At 34.7% G+C, this 27,581-nt stretch overlaps 2 protein-coding genes and 1 long non-coding RNA gene across 9 annotated transcripts in view; 2 read left to right on the forward strand and 1 right to left on the reverse strand.

Moving 5' to 3' along the window:
• LOC123684381 (neurobeachin) overlaps nucleotides 1–16,344 on the forward strand; it is a 372,530-nt gene extending 356,186 nt beyond the window's left edge. For all 6 annotated transcript variants that reach the window (XM_045623617.1, XM_045623619.1, XM_045623620.1 and 3 more), the window contains 8 exons: nucleotides 11,786–12,039; nucleotides 12,242–12,514; nucleotides 12,571–12,828; nucleotides 13,172–13,430; nucleotides 13,505–13,942; nucleotides 14,315–14,511; nucleotides 14,622–14,773; nucleotides 14,850–16,344. In XM_045623617.1, coding sequence (XP_045479573.1) covers nucleotides 11,786–12,039; nucleotides 12,242–12,514; nucleotides 12,571–12,828; nucleotides 13,172–13,430; nucleotides 13,505–13,942; nucleotides 14,315–14,511; nucleotides 14,622–14,773; nucleotides 14,850–14,940 — 1,922 coding nt within the window. In that variant the 3' untranslated portion in view covers nucleotides 14,941–16,344. The remainder of the gene's footprint in view (nucleotides 1–11,785; nucleotides 12,040–12,241; nucleotides 12,515–12,570; nucleotides 12,829–13,171; nucleotides 13,431–13,504; nucleotides 13,943–14,314; nucleotides 14,512–14,621; nucleotides 14,774–14,849) is intronic.
• On the reverse strand, nucleotides 8,057–8,979 carry LOC123684386. The gene is made up of 3 exons (XR_006748138.1): nucleotides 8,445–8,979; nucleotides 8,227–8,267; nucleotides 8,057–8,132 (listed from the first exon to the last, which is right to left on the reverse strand). It is a non-coding gene; the product is annotated as an uncharacterized LOC123684386 (long non-coding RNA).
• Nucleotides 16,345–17,004: 660 nt separating the features above from the next.
• LOC123684388 (syntaxin-12) lies at nucleotides 17,005–19,405 on the forward strand. Of its 2 annotated transcripts, XM_045623628.1 has the most exons (5): nucleotides 17,014–17,149; nucleotides 17,199–17,412; nucleotides 17,542–17,707; nucleotides 17,893–18,136; nucleotides 18,368–19,405. In XM_045623628.1, exons 2-5 carry the CDS (start codon nucleotides 17,207–17,209, stop codon nucleotides 18,544–18,546), a joined length of 795 nt encoding a protein of 264 aa, XP_045479584.1. In that variant the 5' UTR covers nucleotides 17,014–17,149; nucleotides 17,199–17,206; the 3' UTR covers nucleotides 18,547–19,405. The 2 variants fall into 2 exon arrangements, with proteins under 2 accessions (XP_045479582.1, XP_045479584.1); XM_045623626.1 differs by having other exon boundaries at nucleotides 17,005–17,412.
• Nucleotides 19,406–27,581: the final 8,176 nt, after the last annotated feature.

Below are 27,581 nucleotides of genomic sequence, written 5' to 3' on the forward strand. Positions count from 1 at the left end.
CTAGAGAATGTAATTTTGACGCTTGCTATATATGGTTACGATACCACAGTGATAGCAGTGTATGCACCCACGAATGATTCTACACAACAACTTAAGGACGAATTCTATGCTGATTTATCGGGAATTTTAAACGGTCTTCCTCATCACCAGGAGGTTATTCTTACTGGTGACCTAAACGCAAGAGTCGGATCAGGGTTCGACCATGATGTGGTGGGGCAGTTCGGTGAGATATGTGTTAACAACTCTGGAGAAACGCTTATGGACTTCTGTACTCAAAACTTTTTGAAAATCCTGAATGGGTTCTTTGAACATAAAAAAATACACAGGTACACTTGGGAGAGGCCATCTCTACATCAGAAATCTGTTCTGGATTATTTCATATGTAAACAGAAAAGTCGATTCAAGTGGCAAGATTGCAGAGTAAAAAGAGGTCCAAACTGTGGATCCGATCATTACATGGTGGAAGCTAAGATAGTATGTCCTTTTATTAGGAAACAACTGAGTAAACATCCGGACAATGAAGAACAACAGAAACTACCTGAAGAACAGAGATTGAATCTATACCTATTACAGCAGGAAAGTATAAGAACCCTATATCAAAGTCGACTAGTAGAAGAGCTTAGAGCTAGACCGCCAAACAATAACGTGGAAACTGAATATGAAAACATAAAAGCAGCACTACACTCAGCTGCAATGCAAGCTCTGGGTCCAATGCCAGTCAGAAAAATGAAAAGAAAACCTCCATGGTTTACAGAAGAAATAAAAAAACTAATAGAGGATAAAAACAACTTATTTAATAACTGGTTATCAAATAAAGATCAAAACAGTCGAGACAGATATAAGAGCAAGAATAGAGAACTGAAAAAGAAAATCAAAGAAACTAAGGACCGATTCTGGGAGGAAAAGTGTTACCAAATCGAGAACTATATAGGTGGAGCACAATCAACGGAAGTATGGAGAACAATTAAATCACTCAAAACCAACGAGACAAATAAAACACTGAATATAATTAACATGAAAGACTGGGAAGATCATTACAAAACGCTTTTAACGGAAAACAGAGACTACGCAAGGAATGAAGCAGAAGAAGGATATAGCCATAATCACCCTGATATGACGATAACTATAGAAGAAACGCAGCAACAAATGAAGAGAATGAAGAATGGAAGATCTCCCGGCCCTGGAGATATACCGATAGAGTTGGTCAAATATGGAGGTACAGAAATAGTCAAAAGACTGACGACTTTTTTGAATATATGCTGTAGTATGATAACAACCCCAAAAGAATGGAAACATGCCTACCTAGTTTCGATATTTAAAAAAGGAGACCGGAGGGATCCCAATTGCTACAGAGGCCTCAGTATTACCAGCAGCTTGAGCCGCCTTTATGGTAAAATTTTAAGCTCTAAACTCAGCAAAGAGATGGACAGTAGCATAAGTGAACAACAATCTGGATTTAGAATGGGACGCTCATGTGTGGACAACCTGTTTGTGCTACAACAACTGGCAGAGAAAAGAATATCAACAGGAGAAGAGGTACACATGGTCTTCGTAGATTTGGAAAAGGCTTATGATACTATTCCCCGTCAGAAACTCTGGGAAGCATTGAAAATATTGAAGATCAATAAACAAATGCTGTTGATTATCCAAGAAATGTACAGGGATAATAATGCCTCTATCAGAATTGGCAAACAGTTATCAAAGCCAATTAATATGTCAAAGGGGCTGAGGCAGGGATGTAGTTTGTCGCCTCTGTTGTTTAACCTTTATGTCGAGGTGGTGTTGGCTAGGTGGAGAACGAACTGCGGAGAGATGGGCATTCTTGTGGGGGACCACAAGTTATTCTCGTTGAACTTTGCAGACGATCAGGTCATCTTGGCACAGGATTCTTTTGATATTGAATATATGATCAGAAAATTATACACGGAATATGAACAATGGGGCCTGAGCGTGAATCTGAAAAAGACCAAATATCTGGTTGTAAACAGTGAAGCATGTTTTGAGGTGCTCATCGACGAAGACACGAAAATAAAACAAGTAGATCAGTTCAAATACTTGGGTGCGGTCGTTGACAGAAATGGCATTGGCGGAGTCGAGATAAAGCAGAGAATTCAGGGGGCAAGAAAGATTATTGGTTGCCTAAACTCTTTGTGGTGGGATAGAGGAATCTCCAATCGTACGAAGATACGGGTAGGAAGAGCGATGGTAGAATCAACTCTGTGTTATGGCAGTGAAATATGGACCATTAACGCTGACCTAAAACGCAGACTGAACGCAGTTGAGATGGACTATCTGAGACGGAGTGCAAGAACATCAAGGCTACACCATGTCACCAATGATAGCATAAGAGATCGGTTACAGGCCAGAGAAACAGTAATAGACCGAATCGAAACCAAAAGTCTAAGATGGTTTGGACACTTAATGAGAATGCCTGAATATCGATGGCCTAAGCGGTTATTTGAATGGGTCCCGCCAGGACGAAGGAAAAGAGGTAGACCGAGACGCTCTTGGAGTGAGGGAGTGCACCAATCTATGGAACAGAGACAGTTGAACGTGGAACTGACACAGGATCGCGAGGCTTGGAGAAAAGGACTGGGTAGACGGCACTAGGCTGTATCTTACTAATATGTGATATGCCATATTATTAAGCCCAGAATATATATATATATATATATATATACTTTGAGGATATTTTTTTGGAGAACATCAATGATTCTCTTGTGTGTGTCAAAAACACCTCCCCATCCTATTATACCATACGAAAGCTGTGGCTGCACCAGCGACTCATAGAGCATCTGTAAATGTTTTGGAGAATTAACATAATTCATTATATACTTAAATCTATATAGGATACCTCTAAGTTTTCTCGAAACATACGTTATGTGTTCATCCCACTTCAAATGTTCATCGATGACTACGCCAAGATACCTTGTTGAATGTGTTTTCGCTACATATAACTGGTCATCGAAATTCAAGTCTCCTAAATCTGGAATTCCCTTTTTATTTGAGGCGAAGGTTATATATTTGGTCTTACTGATATTTATCGTAAGTTTATTCAATCTAAACCATTTTGTCAGAGTCTCAAATTCTTGGCATACTTGTTTTTTCAGATTCTTCCATGTAACATCATGAAAAAGTATCATGGTATCGTCCGCGAAACCGATAATTTCACCTTTGTTATTAACCCTGAAGAGACTGTTTATATACAATATGAACAGGAGAGGCCCAAGAACTGTACCCTGTGGTACTCCGAAATTTATTTGATTACTTTCACTATATTTTCCATTTAGGTGTACAATTTGTATTCTATCTGATAGATAGCTTCGTAGCAGATTTAATACTTTGCCGCGGAAACCATAATTTTCAAGCTTTTCTATTAGACGATCATGACAGACAGTATCAAAAGCTTTTGCAAGATCGACAACTACCGCCAAAGTTGGAATTTTACGGTCAATATTTTTATATATAATGTCTGTGACTTTTTTTATGGCATTTTCTGTCGACATGCCTTTTCGAAAACCAAACTGATTATCTGATATAATCTTATGTTTATTTATAAATGTCTCCATACGAACTTTAATCAATTTTTCGAGGATCTTTCCCAGATTTGAAACTAAAGTTATCGGTCTATAGTTCTGCATGCGACTCCTGTCTCCTCCTTTATAGAGTGGTTTCACTATTCCTACTTTTAATATTTCTGGAAAACAGGCTTTTTCGAAGCAGTTATTCATAATATAAGTGAGCGGATTAGATATCTCCTGCCGTATCTCCTTCAAATGTTCTGCGCGTACTCCGTCATATCCAGCTGATTTTTTCGATTTCAAACTATTGATAACCTCTTTCACTTCTTCAGAATCAGTTGGAAAAAGAAAAAAAGACTTATCAAAATGTTCACTCTGCTCTGTGAAGTCAGCAGGAGCAATTATTTCATTTGCATAACTTTCCCCTAGTCGACTATAATTGTCATTGAAAAGATCGCACATTTCTTGTTCACTCTCTATGATTTCGTCATCGTCATTTTTTATGTGTTTTATATTTGTATCCGGTTTTTCGTAATTGGTAATCCTTTTCACACCCATAAAGCCTTGGAGTCTTTTTCATTATTTTTTATGCACTTTTCAAAAAAATGTGTTTTGGCTTCTTTTATGAGCCTGTGTAATTTATTTTTTAATTTAGAATACTCGCTCTTCAGTTGTGAATTGTTTGGTTCTCTTTTAACCCTATTAAACAATTTTTGTTTTTCATCTATCACTTTCATGATACTTGGAGTAACATAATCCTTTCTGATCTGATTTTTCTTTTTCGCGGAGATCACGCTTGTGCATTTATCTATATATTCTTTCAAGATATTGATAAAGTTTTCCATCATTTTATTGACATCATCACAACCCTAAACCGTATTCCATTCCTCATTAATCAAAAAATTTCTTAGTTTGTCGTAATTAATATATTTTTTAATACGTTCTTTTCCAATGTGATGTTCTTTTAGTTTTCTATCTGCATATAATAATACAGGATAATGGTCGGTAATAAGATTGCGAAATATGATGCCACTAACATTTAAATTTTCTGGATGCATAATACCTTTCACAAAATAATGATCTAAGCAGGATCGGCTGTCTGGCCGTGTGACATCGTTAATAAGTGATATAAATCCATATGTACACAATATATTTTTATATTCTTCCACAAGAAATTCATGAGATAATAAATTTATATTTATATCACCATTAATAATATGATCGGAGCAATGTTTCTGTTTTTCTAGATAAACTGTTAATTCCTTATTAAATTCCATGATAGGATAATGTGGCGACTTATATATCGCAGTGAGTTTTAAGTTTTTCTCTTGACTCTGAATATTCAATTCCAATGCTGTTATCTTTCCCAGTGTGATATTTTTGTGATCAAAAACAAAACCTTCTTTGACGTATACAATTATCCCATCGTTCTTGTTATATTTACCCTCACTGTAAACATGGGCGTACCCCCTCATATTAAATAGTTTCGGATCCTCTACCTTGTATGTCTCAGTTAGTATAACAATGTCAAAATCTGCAGGAAACATTTCAAGTAACAATCTGAATTCATCGAAATTTTTTTGTATGCTCCGTATGTTCATCGTTATAATCTTCAATTCACCAATTAAATTCATCTTATCTAGTTCCCTCATACCATCAATGTTGATAGTTTGATAGTCTTCATTTTGATAGGTTCTGATGAAATCATCCATAATTCAAACTTTGACGAATTGGATATACCCACAAAAAAAGAAAGAAAAACTCCTATGTAAACCCCAAATACAACTAATTTAGATTATATAATTTAATACACATATATTGTTTATTATTTGTATATATATATATTTTTTTTTTTTTTTTTTACATAATGAAATTTCACTTATCCAATGTTGACTTCTACCGAAGTTTCATCCCACTCGCACCTTCCTTTGAAGGTGGTTTCTTCCTATGTAAAAATCTTTTCTTATGCGTTGCCAATTGTGGTGTCATCAACTTAGCCAAACGTTCTTTCACACTACTTGTAGCTACCCCAGAAGCTGAATCTATCAATCCATAATCTGTTCTCTGTTCTAGAGGCTTAGTTTGCTCCTCAGCGGCAGGAGTACTTGGTGCGCTATTTGGTCTATTTTCCTCTTCAGAACTATCCAGCTCCTCCAAATCGTAAATCCTCTGTCCAACCACCAACCTATTCCCCTTTATATAGGATTTTTCGGATGAATTTGCCCTAGCTTTCAGCAAGAACGACCTGAGCCTATTATTTTCCTGTCGCTGCCGAACAGTTAGATCATTTGCAACGGATACTGCAGTGCCTTTCAAGTTCTTCACGTGTTCGAAAATATTTTTTTTTGTTCGATATGAAACAAATTCAATTTTAACAGGACAATTTTTTTCCCTTCCCAGCGCGTAGCAATCACTAATTTCTGAGGTTTCAATGTTAGTCTTCAACAATTTATTAAGTTCACAGCAGAGAAACTCCGATGTCACTTTTGTATCCCTCTTCAAACCAAAAACTAAAACATTATTCTTATTCAATATGCGCTCAGCTTTTTCGAGTCTTTCCTTTAGGTCTGCGCTCTCTCTCTCCAAATATTCGTTTCTGCTTTTCAATGCTTGAATCTCCAACAACAACCTAGATTCTGATGCAGATATGCAATTTTTAACCTCTTTTTTAGAATTTTTAATTTCCTCCAAGAGTTGTTTCAGTGTTATCTCTTCCACTTCTCGATCTGGCATCTCCGTTCCAATGAAAAAAAGAACAAGAAAAAAAAACAGAGGACACACGCTTCACTCCACTGAGACCGACCAGGGAGACTTAACTTTTAAACGTGCACAGGAAGGTCTAGGTTAAGAAAGGTGACAAACGAAGGGACAGAACATGGGAAATTCAGAACAATCTACAATTCCTGCAGTGTGTGTAACACCTTATTTTAAACGATATCGGATATCAGCATGTGAGCGCAAGCAGATGTCGCAAGAGAAGTCGAAATCCAAAATTCATAACAAACAATCAATTTCAAATTCTCAAACACCTCATTAATGACGTGTTATTTCTAATAATTAAAACGATAGGTACCTACTCAGGGTTCGTCTTGACTTTGAACAAACCAAAACCAGCAAATATCACAGCAGATATCACCCAAAAACAACAACTGGAAACAGCGACCGACCGAAACATTCGAACACCGTGTTATAAATGATGATCAATGAAAACAATGGCATTATTGCATGAATTGCTTCGAATTGCTTCAGCATCCACCATATTCGCCAGATCTGACCCTCAGCGACTTTTTCCTATTCTCAGACCTCAAAAGAATGCTCGCTGGAAAGAAATGTATCGCCAATGAAGAAGTAATCGCCGAAACTGAGGCCTATTTGAAGCGAAAGACAAATCGTACTACAAAAATGGTATCGAAAATTTGGAAGATCGCTATAATCGCTGTATCGCCCTCGAAGTCAACTATGTTGAATTATAAAATCGAATTTTGCCAGAAAAAAAAAATGTTTCACTATGGTAGACCGTGGACTTTTCAATTGGCCTGTTATATCTTATTTATCTTCTATCTGATCTGAAGATTCCGTAGCAAACTAATTGACTGCATAAATTATGAGAACAGCTATAGCAGGTTTTTATGCCTCAATTTTTTCACCCCTATCTAAATCTGAAGAATCGCCATCCACTCTTCAGTAGACGGGTTCATTTATATCCCACCAATTAATAACATCTGAATATTCCGGAGAAATATATACTTCCGTTCTTCTTAACGCACAACATACCTACACCATTCTCCAGAAATAATCCGTGATATATGTGTTTTAGATTAAGAACCGTCCCAACTGACAGGCTCTAATTTTGCGTAGGAATTTTTTTCTCCCGAAGAGGGCGCCACCCGGCATTCTTTTCACGCCACGTCTACTTTCTGGATTATTTCCGTTACTTCGAGATGAAAAATGAGGAGAAGATGTATCTGATTATGATGCTTGTCTTCGGATCTCGGCGATATGTTTATTTGTCTTTGGATGGATAGTTGACTGTCATTTATAAATTGGGCTTTTAAAGCTGGATTTTTGTATAATTCTTTATCGATGTTCTTTAATTGGTTTACAATATAATTCAGATAAATAACAGTTTTTAATATTTTCTAAAAAGTATTATAAACTTTTTGATTGAGATTGATTTTTTTCGGATTTTCAAAAAAAGACAATCATCGAAACTATCGATCCACCAATGACGCGATTTGTTCACTGACATCCAAAATATATAATAGCCTGGATAGGAAGAAACATTCTCTAGCTGTTTTTTTGGATCTCGCAAAGGCCTTCGACACTGCTGACCATATACAGCTTTTAGGGGATTTGCGAGATATGGGATTCAGGAGAAACGTACTTAAATTATTTGAAAACTACCTGGGTAACAGAAAGCAACGTGTAGCAATCGAAGATGTCCTTAGTGAAGAAAAAACAGTACAATATGGGGTGCCACAGGGGACAGTATTGGGACCGGTATTATTTGTCATTTACATGAATAACATACTCACCTCACAGACCAATGGAGAAATCATTAGTTTTGCGGATGACACGGCAATATTCTATGAAGACACATCCTGGAAAAACCTGAAAAAGAAAGTCGAATGTGATATGAGTCAAATCATAGATCGTTTCAAGCAAAAAAAGTTAACACTAAACTTTGAAAAAACTTCGTTTTTACCTTTTTCTTGTTACTCATCTCATCTCCCCGATTTCAATCACCTGGAAATAAAAAATGCTGATGAAATTATTCAATTGAAGTCCTCAGAATTTGTCAAATATCTAGGTGTTCATATTGACAGACACATTAGATGGGATGTCCACATAAAAAAAACTGTAGGTACTTTGAGAAGCATCATTTTTAAATTTCTACATTTCAAAGATATATTGAATACTCACCAAATGAAAATCCTGTACCATGCATTGGTCGAGTCTAGATTATCGTATGGAATCCTAGGTTGGGGAGGTGTTGCCAGCAGTTACTTATCTCATCTGGATATTTTACAGAAAAAATTCCTGAAGATTTGTTTCAATAAATCTCGAACGTATTCATCGACCTTGCTTTATTCTGAGAGTAAAATATTAGACCTCAGACAAATCTACTTCCTACGTATAGCGATAGATCAATTCAAAAACAAAAGTAGCCTAAAGAATATTGACCACAACTACAGTACCAGGGCAAAAAAAGAAAACATGGTGCGCACGGAATATTCATCCAAAACTATTGGGCAGAGAAGATATACTTATCTTAGCACACGAATATTTAACAACATCCCTAGGAAAATCAAAGACTCAACATCAGTAATATCATTCAGAAAACATACAAAACAGTACCTTCATGAAACAGATAGAGAAATAATACATAATCTCATAGACACGAATAAAGTTCCATATAGTGCTTATCACTGAAAACAGCAGACTAATGACATTATCCCAAAATTTTAATAAGTTGTTCACAGATTATTAGTATCATCGTCATCCTATTGTCTCATTTAAGCAGTAGACATTGTTGAAATAATTGTTAAATTTTATTATGTAAAAAAACACTTTACAACCACGCGCTGGCTTTTTAGCCTTAGTGGTTCATTTGTTTATTTCAAAAATGATTTTTTTGTGGAATTCATAATAATGTTATTGCTATATTGTATATATACAGGGTGTTTCCTAAACATGCGGCAAAAATTCAGGGGGTTGTTCCTTGGACTATTTTAAGCATGTTTTGTCCTTGGATGATTTTTGAAAAACCTCTTTGTTTCGAAGATACAGGGCGAACAACATTTTTCATATTTTTAAAATTAATAATAGTTTAAATATAAATTTCATACCGCACTGTGTTTACTAAGTAGGTACAATTTATTTTTAAATTTGTTTAACAACATTCCAATTACTAAAAACGGCCAGTTTTTTGACTAAAAATTGATAAGTGCAGATGGTAAAGGAATACAGATTAAACACGGTTTTCATTTGAATTCGTTTTGTGATGTATTAGCAATTTTTAGTCAAAAAACTGGCAGTTTTTAGTAATTGGAATGTTGTTAAACAAATTTAAAAATAAATTGTACCTACTTAGTAAACACAGTGCGGTACGCATTTTTATTTAAACTATTATTAATTTTAAAAATATGAAAAATGTTGTTCGCCCTGTATCTTCGAAACAAAGAGGTTTTTCAAAAATCATCAAAGGACAAAATATTCTTAGAATAGTCCAAGGAACAACCCTCTGAATTTTTGCCGCATATTTAGGAAACACCCTGTATATTTACATATAGATGTTACTTTATGCAGAATCTACGTTGTTATTAATATTGTTATTTTTGTAATATTGTTGTAGTATTCTACTTGTTATTATTGCACCTGTTGTGCATGGTTTATTGTACCTTTGTCTTTGGAAATAAACATTATTATTATTATCAAGCAGATTTAACGACTGTAACTAAACATTTATTTAAATTTAAGTCAGAATTTCATTTGTAGAGATTCATTATTCTTCATTCTGAAACCTCTTGGAATTTTCATATTTCTGAATTCTTCAATCAAAAATGAGAATAGAAAATAATTTTTTTACGACAACGTTTACTCATACATATCTGTAAAGTGGGAAAAAAGTTTTGATAACGAATTTTTAATCAAAAATCGCTGTTGATGGCCTGGCTCTTTTGGAGGTAATCAGTGAGTATTATACCTTGCGCATCCCAGAATACTAATGCCATAACCTTGTCAGCTGACTGTTGTGTTTTTCCTCGCTTTGGATTCGGTTCATCGTTGTGCAGTTCGCTCAGCTTATGGAACCATGTTTCATCCATTGTCACATATCGACACAAAAATTCAGGTTTATTGCACTCAAACAGCTTCAAACAGAATCATTAACACGTTGTTGCTTTTGATCGATTGTGAGCTCGCGCGTGACCCATTTTGCACGCAGCTTTTTCATGTGAAAATATTCGTGAATGATATGATGTACAGGTTCAGATGATATCTTCACAAGGTCTGCTACCTCGATCAACTTCACTTTTTGTGAACCTTTTTTGATTTTTTCGTCGGTGACAGCCTCTTTTGGGCGTCCACTGCGTTCGCCGTCTTCGGTGCTCATTTCACCACGTTTAAACTTAGCATACCAATCAACGATGATTGATTTTCGTGGTGCAGACCCCGGAAAGTCTTCATCAAGTCAAGATTTTGCTTCAACTGTATTTTTTCCCTTCAAAAAGCAATATTTTATCAGCACACGAAATTCTTTTTTTTCCCATCTTTTCTCAAATAACAAAAGTACCTATACTTACAACGCAATATCTCACAAACTAATGGTCGTACTGCTGTCAAATTTTGACACGTATCGTTTGAAGGTTGGTACTAACTAAAAAACATATGGATTTAATACAAGCTCCGCCATCTGTGCATCGGACCGGGGACTTTTCAATTGGCCTAATAAATTGCATTACTGTAGTCTCTGACGAAGCAATTGACGCATAAATTAATGAGAGCTCAAAAATTCTTGAAGTTGGGATAAGCTTTATACAGGAGGACGTAATGGACAAAGTTAATTTGCAGTATTCATACCCACCCGAAAAGTAAACTGAGAATGTTCAGGGATTTATTGTTTTCCTCGAACAATTCCAAGAGTTTATTGCTGAAAACAACAAAACAACAAGAGAGTTAAATTAATCCTGACCTCTTTGAACTCCCCGCACATAATGAATCAAATAACAGATGACCGTTTAATACCGGTGCTATACAAAAAAAAAGAAAAACATGAATAACACTCGGGAATTAGCTATTTCGATCTCTTAATTATATTTATATACGGTATGGATACATAATAGTCTCATATAATTAGGTTGAGATATACAGCTGTTCGCTGACAGCGCGTATGAATCTTCACTGTGTTTATTTTTGGATTTAACAGTGTTTTAGGAAATTCAAGCAAGATGAATTGTCGAGTTGACGAACTCTACTCACTTTTAAATAGGTACTAGACGTTTTTCGATAATAATTTATGTTTATCCAAAATATCCTGCCCTACAGAAGAAGATGGATATTTATTGATTTTATTTTTTTCAAATATCCAGATAAGAGGAATATTATTGACCATTTCAGTTAACATTTCCATAATGGGATAACCTATGATGGATTTATGTTTTTCTTTGATTCTAACTCTCTCAACAAACTCTTCTTGTGCTACAAAATTAGAATCCTCTTTTTACTCTGAAAGAAATCTGTTTAAAAAAAAAATTTTTTTTTAGGGAGGACATACAATGACCTGAATCAGTATCCAGTTTTTCCTTGGGTGCTCACCAACTACGACTCCAAGGATCTAGACTTGAGTCAACCTAGCAACTACAGGGATCTATCCAAACCTATTGGAGCGTTGAACCCCAACAGAAGAATTTATTTCGAAGACAGATATTCCTCATGGGAACATGACAGCATACCTCCGTTTCACTACGGAACCCACTATAGCACCGCCGCCTTTGTGTTCAACTGGCTCATTCGATTGGTACGTTGAAATTCTTTTGAAAGGTACCTTAGTATGTTCTAACATCCAGAACATAGTTTTTCATTTCTCCTAAATGGGATCATTTGAGCTCCAACCTTTTGTAATTAAAATTTATCTAACTTAACAAACAGTCGAGTTATTTTCATTTCAAAAACGACCCTTCATTGTTGTCTCGCATTGTTATATTACTAATCTTCTTCAGGAACCGTTCACCACGATGTTCTTGGCCCTCCAAGGAGGAAAATTCGACTACCCCAACCGACTGTTTTCTTCGATCAGTCTTTCATGGAAAAACTGCCAAAGAGATACCTCCGACGTCAAAGAACTCATTCCAGAATTCTACTTCCTACCAGAAATGTTTGTCAATTCAAACAAATACCGACTGGGAGTTACCGAAGATGGTAAACCTATAAGTGATGTTGAATTACCTCCGTGGGCGAAGACACCAGAAGAGTTTGTGAGGATAAATAGAATGGTGAGTGTCTCAAAATTTTAGAGTGATATAATTGATTAATTATTTTCTATTTCCAGGCACTAGAATCTGAATTTGTCTCATGTCAATTACACCAGTGGATTGATCTCATCTTCGGCTACAAGCAGAGAGGTCCTGAAGCTATTAGAGCCACCAACGTGTTCTACTACCTAACCTATGAAGGAAGCGTGGATCTAGACGCTATCCAAGATAAAGTCATGAAAGAAGCGGTGGAAAACCAAATCAAAAACTTTGGGCAGACACCAAGTCAACTTCTCATGGAACCACATCCGCCAAGAAGTTCTGCTATGCATTTGGTGAGTTTTTGGGCATTTGAAAAGATCCAGAATACGTTAAAACATAGTAATTTTGTGATGTATATAAGTAGAAATGAAGACGCAGATAAAATTGGTAGAGATTCTAATTTCTCTGTTGTGTTGTGAAGCGAAAATAAGCGAAATAAAAGTTTGTACGCTGTGCTCCTCAGTATTCTATCAAGTATGAAAACAGAAGAATTGTCTACGATACAAGAAATGAAGAGTTTAACTATCCCAAGCATAACCTAACATCTCAGAAGCAGGCAGAATATAGATCTTCAAAATTGTATAATTTTCTTCCATGGAAGATAATTATAAATTTATTTCATTATCTCTCTTGCAGTCGCCCATGATGTTCTCCAGTATTCCGGATGATGTCTGTATGACCATGAAGTTCCTGTCAAATAGTCCTGTGGTCCACATCTCTGCCAATACATATCCCCAGTTACCGAACCCATCAGTGGTCACTGTCACCATGCATCAGCAGTTTGCTGTCAACCGCTGGAACTCTGGATATGCAGCAGTAGCACAGTCGCCTAGTTTTGCAGATACGCCTCAAAATCAAAGCGTCAACTTACCACTGTCAATGGACCCAGTTCTATGTGAGTTAAAAATTACATTTTTTTCTACGTGATCCGACAAAAAAGTGCCATTCTTCATCTGAATATTTTTCCAGCCCAAACTACAACCAATGCCAATGCCAACCAGATGCTACGTCGGCATCTGGGCGACAACTTCAGCCAGAACCTTAAAATTCGTTCCAATTGTTTCGTTACGACGGTAGATTCCAAATTCGTGATAGCCTGCGGTTTCTGGGACAACAGTTTCAGGGTCTTCTCCACGGACACGGCCAAAATTATCCAGATCATATTCGGACACTACGGCGTAGTGACTTGTCTTTCCCGGTCGGAATGCAACATAACCTCAGACTGTTACATTGCTTCCGGTTCGGCCGATTGTACAGTTCTATTGTGGCACTGGAACGCAAGGACTCAGAACATAGTTGGCGAAGGGGAAGTACCGACACCGAGAGCTACGCTTACCGGACACGAACAGCCTGTATCCAGCGTTGTCATATCGGCGGAACTCGGATTGGTTGTTTCTGGCTCTTATAGTAAGTATTATTTCTTGGGGAGCTTTGGCTAGTAGTTAGGACTGTAAATCTGTACCTTTGTAGTCGGCAGTTCGAACCCCGCGTCTGTTAAGAGATTATCTACTTTCGAAGGCCTTCTAAACATTTACTGTGCTTTTCCTGTAGTGTGTTTCCTAACTTGAAGTGCAATGGTGTCAAATAGCAAAAGCGCGTTAGCTTTTTCTTGTTCATATTTTCAGGGATTGCACGATCATGAAATGTTTCAATTTCATCTTACTGAAACCACTTCCCTCCCAGCTAAGGTATAAAAACATTAATCACAGCATGACAACGAACGTCAGTCACAGTTGATGAATTTCATAAGGCCAGTTAACTGAAATTTCCTCATTTCAGATGGACCAGTATTAGTGCACACAACTTTCGGAGACTTACTCCGTTGCCTTGATCCTCCCAGTGGATTCAATTCTCCAGAAAATATTACCATGTCCCGTGAGGGAGTGATCGTAGTTAACTACGAGAAAGGAAACATTGCTGCGTTCACTATAAATGGAAAACGTCTTAGACATGAATCACATAACGACAATATACAGGTCAGTATCAATGAAATTATATGCTCTTCCCATTTTAAATTTTTTTGGTTATGGCTTCCAATTGTACTCAGCATAAATTTCACTCATTCACATAATGAATATGATTTCAGTGTCTTTTACTGAGCCGAGATGGAGAATACCTTATGACAGGTGGAGATAAAGGAATAGTAGAAGTGTGGCGTACTTTCAATTTGGCCCTGTTATATGCCTTCCCAGCATGTGATAGTAGTGTTAGGTCTCTTGCTTTATCACATGATCAGAAGTAAGTGCCTTTTCTATCAGAAAAACATTCTTCTGTTTATTCACATTCTGACGAAATCTTAAACATTTTTTTTCAGATTTTTGTTGGCTGGTCTGGCTCTCGGTTCATTGGTTGTATTCCACATTGATTTCAACAGGTGGCATCATGAATTTCAACAACGTTACTGATTAGACTGGAGCGGTTACTTAACGAAGGATTATAAAATAATGCTCTTTCAGGAGAATTGTACTTAATGCTTTTCTTTATCTTATTAACTTAGTATTTTTTCCGATTTTAATCTAATGTTTTTTCTGAAGTGAATAAAAGTATTAGCATTGGCTTTCGCGATGAAATAAAATTAAATCACAGCTTTTAGGTAAATGAATCTCTAAAATAATTGGAGTTGAATTCGTATGCTCAATTTGCTGGAATATGAAAATTTTCTTCACTTCATTAAAAACTCTCCCAGTTATGTAGTAGGGTAGGTTCAAATGACGTTACTTTTTGTGCAATACACACATTATTTAACGAAAAAACTTAAAATTAGAAATTGTTCACTTGTTAACTGAAAAATTTTTAGGTATAGTTACATTGATATTTTTCAGGTCACTGCATTTTTTTCTAAGAATTTAATCGTAGTAACTAGTTCTATATATTTCATTTTTTACCCGGATTGTATTAGCCAGATGGTTTTTGTATTGATTTGTGAAATCTATTCCTTCATGTATTTTAAAGTATCTGGAAGTCACGTATATAATATAATAAACGAGTCACATGAATTCTGAAAGTGAATTTCTCCCAAAGGTAATTGAATTTCTTGTTTTCGATGTTAAATGTAATGATTTTGACTTCCAGGTAATTTTCGAAGTGATTTTATTGAAATAAGAATTCAAGGAAAAGAGCACATTTTGCTTAATGCTTGCACATCCAAGAAATTCTGCAAGTTGTTGTTGAACTTTCTGTGATAATATGAGAATCATCTACATTTTTTTCAACTCTGCACCACTCCCTCTGATTTTAACTTCACAGAAACTTTAGTTATGAAAGTCAACATTACTTTAAACCTCTAATGAAAGTAAGGGTTATATTGTTTCTGCAACAATTAATTTACACAAAGAATCACACCACAAGAGTTCATATTAAACTAATGATGGATTTATGTACTTAAATTGAAAACTTCAATAGCAATGTATTTTATTTACAGTAAAATTTGTAAGTTGATTCCCATAGTATTTAAAGAAATGATAATTCCAATCGCAGCACATTCGGTTGAATTTCTAACAGGTTTTAGCCGAATTCACTTGTGCTTTTTTAAAACATTCCCTCCAAGCATGTGTATTATATAATTATATATTGCAATCTGTCCATTTAAGAAATCAAACACTTGTAAATAAAAAGGAAGGTTGTTTTATTTCTCAAAGAATCGATAACGAGTATTCGAATGAAAATAAAAAACTTGTATTATTTTGTTACTTGAAAAAGAAAGGAATGTAATTATTTGTAAGAAATTTATGTATGTTTGATGTCTAGCAATAATATTGTATCGACTACTCATTTGTATACACCATATTAAGAATAAAAAATTAAATGTGTTTTGTTCAAAACGCTTTCATTGTATTCTTGTTCAAACTGTACCTGACCAACTTCTGACTAGTTTTTTCATTATCAACTTATAAAAGAACCCGAAGAGTCATTTTTATCGAATCAAAATTGGGTATGCGATGAGGAGACAAAAATGGATTTATTTTACAACTACTGTTTGAGGTTTTCAAGTGTATATTAAATGCAGCATGGAGTAACATTTGGATTTAGCTTCAATGAACTTCGAAAGGAAGTGAAAAAAGTTAAATACATTTAAAAACGCGGGTCTAAATGGCAAAATGGTAATAAAAAGAAGCGGGGAGAATTGTGATACTTGGAGTATGGGCTCTGAGGTTTTATAAGTATTGATAAACATATACTCATAATTCTACTTTACAATACTAATGCTTTGCCCTCTCCAAAAACTAATAGCACAGACTAACTAGTAATCTGTGCTAATAGACAATAATTTTAAATCATGCAGAATGTAATCGAATATTTTTACTGATTATTCTTTGCTAAATAAAGTAACCGTATCCGACTACTGACTAATAATAGACATTTAATTACTTTTTTGTTGGCTGACCTGGAAGGACACATTAGAACTAAAGTACATTAGAACTAATTCTGCATGACTTTTGTTATTATTTGTTTTATTGAGTACTGTCAAATTTTAGAAATCAGCTGACATTTATCAGAAAAACCCATTTTTTAACGTGCTTTATATTTATGTGTCATCATTCTTTGTTGAAAGATTGATTTTATAAACAAGAATTGATCGTAACGATAACTATATAAATAAGTTCAAAACTAAAAGTTCGTGATGAAATTTGTTGAGTTGAAAACCTAGACCTAATTTTCTCAGTTACTACAATGAATAAACCCCTACACAATTATGGGAGTATTTCATCCACTTCCCAGGATGTTTTATTCTCAGGAGATAGATCTGTGGAATTCAATGCTGCCTGTGATAGTGTGGTTACCAATATTTATACGATAAACTCTAGTTTCAAGGTGTTGGACACTGCCCTGAAGAATATAGGCACAAAAAAAGATAATCATGGATTGAGAAATAAAGTGTAAGCATGATTATCAACAGCCTCAATAATCTTATCACACAAATTATACATTAATAGAACATAAGTAATGTATATATAGTTAATGTATGAACATTGAAGAGATATTAATTTTTCTGATCTTTTTTGTAGCCATGTAACACAACTGAGTACAAATGACATTGCGGCTGTAACCAGTAAAGAAATAAGGAAATTGAAATCTTTGATGAAGAAAGGAAATAAACAGCAACAGCTACAGGTTGAAAAACTCGAAGAAAATTTCAAGGAAGCAATAGGCCGATACTCTGTTGTGCAAAAGGTAACCTCCAAAATTTTCATTGCTGAATTATCAAAACATGTAGAGTTAACACTTGATAGCATAGATAAAAATTTTTGTTTTACTGATTCAATATATTCGAGTGAAATATGTTTTAAGAAGGTAAAACTTATGATGTTGAATCCTTGAAATAAATAACTTGTTAATTGAATTGAAATTTTTTCTAGGGAATAGCGACCAAGCAGAAAGCTCATTTACTTGTATCAGTCAACATTGAAAACGAGTTGCAAAATGAGAATAGTTCATCCCAACAGGAGACTCAGAGACTACTTGCTCGGGAATTGGCTTTTGAACAAGAAATGCTTATGGAAAGAGAAACTAGAATCAGACAAATTGAGTCTGATGTTCTTAACGTCAATGAAATAATGAGAGAACTGGGTACTTTAGTTCATGATCAAGCCGAAGTGATAGGTAAGATTCTCTTCTTTAGGTTGATAATAATTTATTTTAATTGTCATACATTCTATTTTCTTCTTTCACTTATTACTTATCATTGCTTACCATTTTCTTATTGGCCAGTAGGTACCTACTGCTTTATTATATGCCTTTCACATATTTGATATCTATGAGTATATATCTAAACTGTATTTTTATAGTAAATTACTGAATTATGTATTTTATACTATTCTCTTTTTTCTGTAGATACAATAGAAAACAGTATTGACCATGCTGTAGGAAATGTAGAGGAAGGAACTGAGCAATTACTGAAAGCAGCTGAATATCAGAAAAAAAGGAGATGGAAATTGTTTTGGTTAGTTCTGATTCTATTGATTATTGCTGCCTTCTTGATCATCATCATTGTATTTTCTATGAAGAAATAGTGAATTATGAACTGATTCTCAAATTGTGTACTTTAATATGTTATGTATATAGAGGTTCTGAATGTAATGGGCTAATCATGGGCTCGTTCAAAGCTAGTTGGCTAATTAGGAAATTTGAAAGATTAAATTAGAACTGATTCCAGACAAGAAAAAAGGCCAAGGGAAATGAAATTTTATTGAAAGCTGTTACATTTGTTTCTTTTTTGCAGTTAGAGATATCATCTGGTGTGATTCATCTTTGTCTAAGTATGAGTAGTGATAAATTTGCTCATTTTAATAGGTTCTATTTATTAAGAAATATATTTGACAATCTTATTGTTGTTGCCATATATGAATATTGAGGCTAATAATTTAAATCTGTTTTGAACTATTTATTATTCTTATTCAATATTTTTGCAAATATTTATCTATGAATCAATAATCTCATTACTTTTTTTACATACAAATACTACAAATTCATAATAGACCATTGCAGTCAATGTTGTATTTTCTGAGAATATCCTCACAAATAAAAGATATATACACTACAATATAGTTTGATTGCTTTTGTACTGGAGGATTAATGAAAATATGTTCATTAACCGATAGACCCAGAGGCTTTTAAGAAAAATTTATTATTTCTAGACTTGTGTGCAATGCTTTGTTAGTACTTGGTTTATTAATGACACTTATGGCAAAAGTTGATTTGTCTATTCTTCTATTTTATATTTCTCTCTGTTGAGTTGAATAACAATGAGCAGATTTATTTCAAATATTTTTGTATGATAAAGCAATTTATCATCAAATTATAATTGTCAAATATTTAATACCAAATCTATATTAATTATAATGATTATCGAAATAAACTGAAATTTATGAATTTTTAGTTGTAATTATTGATTTCAGGAATAATCTTTACAATTACTAATCGTCTTAGAGATCAATAAAACATCTGTCAATGAGAACTGGTTGGAGGACTCTGCTAGTTTAAAAGTTAACAGGAAAACAATATTTCGAACGGCCATATCTACAAAATCCCTAGTTGGATTTGGCCCACAAAATTAGGCGCGGTATTCAAGATCTAAACCTACCTAAAAAATTTCAAGTTTTTGGATCAAAATCCCATTTGAAAATTGATAGAGGTTATTTCTGGCTCAAAATTCGAAAATTAAAGACATTGTGATCAAGTGATAGAGCGATGGTTTTTGAGAAGAGCGCTCAAAAACTGATATTTTTTATTGAAGTCTATACTACTTTGTACATTTTTATTTGAGTTATTAACCTCTCGTTCATCAAACAGCTCAATATCACTTTTCATCTCCATAAGGACTATGGTGTCTTTGCCTTAGAAGGGTTGAGTGTCTCCCAAGCGATATCCGAGATATGCGCAGCCCACAACGCCATCTCTCGGGCTAGCAAAGAGCCACTATAGAGTTATATATTATGATGAAAGATATTTGAAGTATATACTTCAAATAGTTTAGAAGTTACTTCGACAAAGATGATAGAATCAATATACTACCGTTTAGGGGTTGAAGAATAACTACTTTTATTATAGATAATAGGTCTTTTAGAATGAATTTTTAGAGTAAAAACGTAAATATTCACATTTCATTGGAAAACTCTTGTTAGTACCTTTTTGTTCTAAAAGGAAAAATTTTTGCAACCAGTAGTTTTGGACATCTTAGTTCAGATGAATAGATATAAATAGTGTTCATCCAAATTGTATTAGACATGCGAGAAAAGACATCAGGCTTTTGTAGAAAATTTTGTATGAATTTTCATTCAGAGCACATCTTCAAAGTACAAATTTGTCTAAAGATTTTGGAACACATATTTCTAGATAACTGCTAATATAATCATATATACTATATATTACCAATCCGGAAAAGTTCGCATGATATTAAAATTTTATCTGATGCTTGCACTGAAAAATGAATCTGATACCATACATTCGAAGGAATTCATTTTACTCAAAAAAATTGTAATATTCTTGGATAACTACCTAATAATTGTTTTATAAGCTATTATCAGCTTCAGGAAGCACATAAATATTATGCCATAAAAGCTCAGGAATGTTTTTTCCAGAAACTCTTCTATAAATCCTAAACAGGACTTACTCAGGGGTCCAATCTAAGGGAGTACTCCCCGCCAGGAACGGCAGGAAAGCCTATGTTCGAGAACAACTTATTGGTGCATTAAAAATGGGAACCATAAGTTCTGAGTTTCACTTGCTGAAGACCTGTGCAGAAGTGAATTAACGATTGGAAGATAAGAAAGAAGCGAAAAGATAAAGAATGGGTAACGTCAACAACGTAGCGCTGCCTCATTCCAATTAAGATGAATGAAGCGATATGCTTCGGAAAAATATTTTCGTTGATGTTATTTGTTCCACGTTTTTTTTCGTTTTTTCATTCCGATAATTTCTTAGGGCATTAAATTTTTATGCACGATACTAATGTCTCCATTTAAGGATTTAAAGGCTTTTACCATTATTTATCTTCGTTCAGAGAGTAAATACACATCTGCTCTCAGTTTAAGCTATCAGCATTGGTTATCCTATTATCCACTATATTAATCTTGACGTCTATCATTATTAGGATTTTCTTAATGAATCTCTACTGGCTGACAAAAAAAGGGAACGACAAAATAGCTAAACGACCATCTTATATGTTTATTCGATTTTGATAATTCTTTTTCATAGTGCTTCATTACAACTTTCTAGAAATACAGGTCAAATGGTGTGTAGGCGCCACGAAAATTTTGTTGGCCATTGGCAGATTTGAGAAAGGCCATAGGGGTCCTGACAGCTATGTTCCAAATAGTCGTAATTGGTTTAAAAAGATATGCTACCAGCTAAATCTCAAAAAAAATCCCCCGTGGAGAAATTCAGAAGTAATGAATGAAAATACCAATAAATCTCAAACAAGAAAAATATCGAAAATTACAAAAGGTGTAATCATCCTAGTCTGTCTGTTATTCCCTCAAGGGTGACTGCCAATTTCCTTGTTAACAAGTTGTGGGTGTTATAATTCATCAAACTTTATTGGCAATCTTTTAGATTAATGTCGTCTACGGCTAATTGATTTTAGGAGAGGATTCTTCTTTGGCGAGGCTTTCTCGAGGCAAATAACGTAGGTGCGCCCCTGCGCCCTCTCTAGGCATTACAGTGTTTCGTCCTGAGATCATCAGTTGGACCATGCAGTAATCTCTGCCCAAGACACACACCTCCCACACCATTGTGGAGATGCTAGTCTGCACAAATTCGAGGATTCTTTATGAACTCACCCAAACCTCGCTAGAGAGTGAAGCCAAGCTAGCAACGCCACCTCTCGGTCATGCAGAGTCACTACACTCCGATATTTCAGATGCGTTTTTTATTTTCGATGTTGTCCCTCTCTCAGACCTGTCATCTTATCGAAACATATCGTTGTGGATTGTGTAAAAGTATTATTTCATATATGTGCGATTGCTTCTCAAATGTAGAGTTGGACTGTTATTTCAATGCTCATACCTTTTTCACTAATTTCAGGAACTAATGCATTGATTCCCAATTTCTTTACTTATGGCAAATACGGCCAAATTTGATTCTTCTAAGAGACCGTTTTCACCATTTCATTGTAACTCAAAATAGGTTCCTTCGCCATTTTGCATCTAAGCGTTGCAAAATGGTGAATGCAACAGCTAATTTCAGTTTATAGACTTCCAAGTTAGTTGAAACGAGCCAACGAATAGGCGACTAACATTTGAAAATTTTAGCTGCTGGTCAGAAGTTGAGGATATTGAATTAGTTAGTGTTTTCTCTCCAGAAAAACCCAATTTCCTTCTGAAATATGTATTATGCAGAGTATTTTGGGTGAGAATTCCTATTTTTGGCATCAATTGAGTTACCAAAACGGAAGCCAAAATTCTACTTCTACTAAAACACTATCCCAAGTATAAAACACTATTACAATTGAATATAACTGCATGATAATCGAGAAAATATTTTTTCAAGTTGAAAATATAACACAATGAAAACTGAAACACACCCTACAGCATTTTCGATCATGGAAAATATCAAGCTGAGTAAAAAGAGACAAATTAATTTAGATGGAAAATCAAGTCTAGAGAAACGTCTAAAAATATTAACTCTGGGTCATAAGCTCTTGGACATTTTTGTCGGCAGGTGCTAATCCTCATAACAAATCCCCGGGAATGAACAGCTCCAGAAAAATCCATTTCGATATAATTTCCCAGAAACAAATGAAAGAAGATTAATCTTTTGACAGAGTTTCAGCTGCCTAAACGAGCTTTTTCCCATAACAAGGAGCGAGAGATCAGTGGCGGAGCAAGCCTCAGTTATAATGTTGTTGTCCTCTTCCTAGAGCGATATGAACTTATTCACAATAGCAGGAACAATTGATGATTTCTTTTGTAAACAGACAAGGTTATGTTTCGATAAATCTTGTTCAAATAAAACCTAATGAAATGTCAGGGAAATATATGGTGGTTGTTCGATAAGATTTGTAATTTTTGGATGAAACATGGATTCATACACTACCCTCTTGAGCTAAAAAGAGCGCCAGCTGAAGGGAAATTAGTTGCTGAAAGCCATACAAAGCTACAAATCAGCTGACAAGATTATGGCATCCGTATTTTGGGACGTGCATCGGTATTGTTCATTAACTATCTTGAAAAAGCTAACACTATCAATATTGAATATTACATTACGTTCTTGGACCGATTGAGTGCAGAAATGAAGAAAAAACGTCCTCAAATGCAAAAGAAATACTTCTCTTTCACCAATATAATGTTTTTTGTTACAAATGACAATCATAGTCAATTGAGAATTACGCTTCCAACTTCTGCAGATAGATACATGTATTAAAATAAAAGCCTGGAATTTTATAAACACGCCAAGCTCTATTAACGAACAGGCCGGTTTAATAAGAGCAGCACGTACCGAATTATTATTTATTGAAAAAGGAGCTCTCATCGTTACATAGAAGACGTTTTTGTGGAAGCTGTAGTTCCCTATGCTCCATTTGTTGGAGATGACTTCATTTTAATGCACGACAGTGCAAGACCGCATGTAGCAAATATTGCTAACCAATATTTGGATTAGGTTGATATCCAACGATTAGAATGGCCTGCATGTAACCCAATTGAACATCTCTGGGATGAAATTTCAAAGAAACATTCATCGTCGTCCTATACTACCCAAAACACTTGACGAGCTGCGTTTTTCGTTGCAATCTGAATATGACGCAATTCCTCAAGATCATCATCATTATTCTTCTTATCATTTCGATGTCTCAGCTATTGCGTGCAGTTATTCCCTCAAGGGGTGCGCATATGAAATATTGAAAAATGACAATTATGTTTTTCTTTTTGTTTCAAATTTCTGTTGAATAATAACATATTCCCAATTAAATTTTTTCCCTGAATAAAAATTCCAGGCTTTTATTTGAATACGTGTATCTTCCAAAGAAACCAAGGTGAAATAAAAACTGACAGATGGCGAAAAAGATGGTCTCTGTGATAAACTGAGCGTAAACTATACAAATTTCTCGAACTGTTCCGCAGGATGTTAAGAAATTGGACTACAAATACATGTTTTCTTTCACCCTGTATAAATAAGCAATCAACATTTTTGGAGAACTTTTCTGGAGTTTGTTTCAATAAGAAACAATTTATCTTCAATTTGGCCTAAAAACAATTGAAATCGATGAAAAATTACAAAAGTTCTTGGACAACGAACATCAGCAAAATTTTAGGTAGCCGAGTTTTATTGCCGGTGAGTGTAACGATAAAAAAACTTTTTCGGCTGTTGAATTGCTACGCCACTGGCGACCAGTAATGGAATAATGCATCCAACAGGAAACTCCAACCCGTCCTTCGATTTTCGAGATGTTAAATCTTTCGTACCTACCGTCACGTAACAAGCATTTTTTCGATGGTGAGTGTTACAAGACATTTACTTCGTTTTCGGCATCACATCTGGCATTTCCGATTCTTCATAAAATTTATTATTTCGCCGAAGGTTTTCCTTAATATTCCCCTTAGCCGTTTTACGTTCAGCAGCCGGTTGTTGGAAATGAAAAGATGATGTGATTTTGATAGGTGGCAAACCTGCGAGACTCTTTACGTTGCTCGAATGTAATTCGCGTCAAACGATTGGTGACGTGACTTATTGATAGTGGCGTTTTGATACCAGTGGAGATGATTTCTGCTTCTAATTTTATTTTGAAGAGTGTTAAATGTTGTGTGAAACTTGAGAATGTTAAGTCAATAAGATTTTTTTCATCTACAATTCGTTCCAATATATTTACTTTGCGACATCATTTATGTGTTGTTGGTTAGTTTTAGATTAAATGCTGAGACTGAATATATGGTTTGTGGTCTAGTGAATGTTGACCATGAGGTAGAGTGTCCATGGTAGAAGACAATGTTATGCTATGTTTGATTTTTAATGCACGGTGAAAATAAACACAAGTTACACTATGGATAAATGTAACGATGCAAATGATTGCCTCTTAGCATATCTAAGTGTACTTCCCAGCACTTGTAGTATCAAACTTTTGAAAAAACTCTTCGGTAAGGTCCAACTCATGAAGATTCAGCGAGTGTTTCTCTTTTAATTTTTTCCCTCTCCTGCAACCTTTATATCACAGAGATGTCCTGAGTTAAGCAGGTGAGGAGTTGTAGTATATTCTTGCCAGGTGATCTGAAGTTTCTTCCTCATCCACGCAAAAATGCACTTATCAGAAGCATTCTGAGGCAGCAATGTCTTGTGAGGAATTCAATTCTTGCTAAGGCAAAAATATACTATACCTCCTCGCCTACTCAACTCAGAACATCTCTGTGATATAAAGATAATTGTACCATCCTTCAGGAGAAGGAAAAAATGAAAAGAGAAAAACTGGCTGAATCTTCATGGGTTAGATCTTACCAAAGAGTTTCTTCGAAACTTCGATACTGCAAGATCTAAGAAGTATCTGAATCTTAATGAAGATACTTCTTAGCTCTTGCAGTATTGAAGTTTCGAAAAAACATTTTGGAATGATCTAACCCAGAAGGATTCCAGAGTGTTTCTCTTTTCATTTTTTCCTTCTCCTGAAACTCTTGTAGGTACAATTACCTATATATCATAGAAGGGTTCTAATTCAATGAAAGGAGTTTCTGCTCTTTTTCTGGCAAGTGTGTTGGCCTATTTCCTTTAATTCTCCACTGGAAACCCAGACCTTGTTATTGAGATGCTGAATCTTCCTTATTTCAAGATATTTATCATACCTTGTATATCACAGATCTATTTCAGATATACCCTTGGAGAGAGTAACTCATATGTTATGTTAGATCAAAAATACATTTCAATAGGACCAACCAAACTTTCAATCATGAAATATTCCAAGGGACTATAAATTATGTGAGTCTATAAACGTCTTAATCTTGTAAATGAATCGACTACATATACTCAAGCAATAATTTTGACCAATTATTATTATGGTTGAATGGCTTTGATCCTACAGGATGAATTGTATCTGATTGAATTTGAGTGGGTATAATTTTGAAGATCTTAATTGATGTTTAGCTAATAGTATGATATTTTCTTTTGAAACTAATCAATTTTTCTTGTAATCCATGGTGAATGGTATTTATTTCATGATATTGTTGAATTCTTAGAAGGTATTCTCCTATTCCTTTTTCTACATCTTCTAATAATATTTTCAAAATTTTCAGAACAAAGCTTTCATATTCGAATTCTTCTTGTGAAATTCTGATGAGATGTTTACGAAAATTTTGGTCGTACATATCTTTAATACATTCAAATCTAATCAATTCATCAATACTGCAAACCTGATTTTCTTTCCGAATAATTCAATTATCGTAACACTTTATGTTGGGCAACTTTCAAAAGTCCAAAAATAGGATTTTCAACATTATTATTATCCCACTTTCACCCTTTCAACTGAAATTCCTGTCAACTCTACAAAAGTAATTTTTACCAATGGAATTCACGCCGAGTTCTTTTCATTTGAATAATTGAAAGCTGGGATCACGTGTTCGCTAGTTAGCCAATTCAACCGTTAATAATTTTTGGAACATGCAAGGCAACTGTCAGCTTACTCTCATGTTCGTGTGATGGCAATTGTATTTGGTGCAGAAATAAACATGGACTAATAATTCTGATAGCCCGAACCCAAAAGCTCATTAGGCATGAACACAAAGTTTTCAACCCTGTTCACCGCACTTAAAACATGACGGTTACAAGCTTGTTATAGGCAGAATGGTGTCATTATCATTATGTGCACTGAGATACAAACAGAGGTGGTTTGAGTATGATTTCTATCGTAAAAATGGAATATTTTCGATCAATATCAGGTAAGTTCAAATAAGTTTGGTTAGGTTTTTGATAGCACAATAATGAATTTTTTTAGAGAATATCTTTCATCGTACAAATTAAGGGTTTTCCGCTAATTTTTCTTTTTCGTTATTTACTTATTTTCTTAACGCTGTTTGTTTTTTTTTGTCCTACCACTATCTCTTGCTATCTTTATTCTGCTTGATTTGATATGCACATCTCCACTTTCTCCTTTGTAAAGTGAAATCACACGTATGCCTGTCGGCTGCTCAGTTGATACGGTGAGGGTGTGGGCACCAAATGAACTTGTTAACTTGACTAATTAATTGTTGGGCGCCAGGCTTACTAAAGTAAACCAAATTTCATAAAAATGAAATTTCTCAAAAAAAAAATATTAATAGAGATGAAAAAAAAAATGAAGTTAAGTAAGAGAAACGGGAGATAGATAAGAGAGATCTTGCTTAGTGGTAAGAAATAAAACGAATTAAATTTTACAAATATATTAAAACTATTTAAAAAAAATATTGCTGAAGGCTGAGAGAAAAATAAATTCAGAACATTTACAAATGATGAAAATTTCACTGATCTTACAATTCGGATATTAGGTCTCCAGACAGAATTTGGAATAAGTAGGTTATCGAAAGATGAATTTTGATATCTCACGTGGTAGATCTTGTTTCTCAATTTTGATAATTGCTTGGTATCAGAATAT

The sequence above is a fragment of the Harmonia axyridis genome, chromosome 7 (genome assembly GCF_914767665.1).
Source record: "Harmonia axyridis chromosome 7, icHarAxyr1.1, whole genome shotgun sequence".
NCBI lineage: Eukaryota > Metazoa > Arthropoda > Insecta > Coleoptera > Coccinellidae > Harmonia > Harmonia axyridis.

Coding starts and splice junctions, on each gene's coding strand:
- LOC123684388 (XM_045623626.1), top strand. CDS start 17,207: ATGAATAAACCCCTACACAATTATGGGAGTATTTCATCCACTTCCCAG. Junction 17,413..17,541: donor CATGGATTGAGAAATAAAGT/GTAAGCATGATT, acceptor TCTTTTTTGTAG/CCATGTAACACAACTGAGTA. Junction 17,708..17,892: donor GATACTCTGTTGTGCAAAAG/GTAACCTCCAAA, acceptor AATTTTTTCTAG/GGAATAGCGACCAAGCAGAA.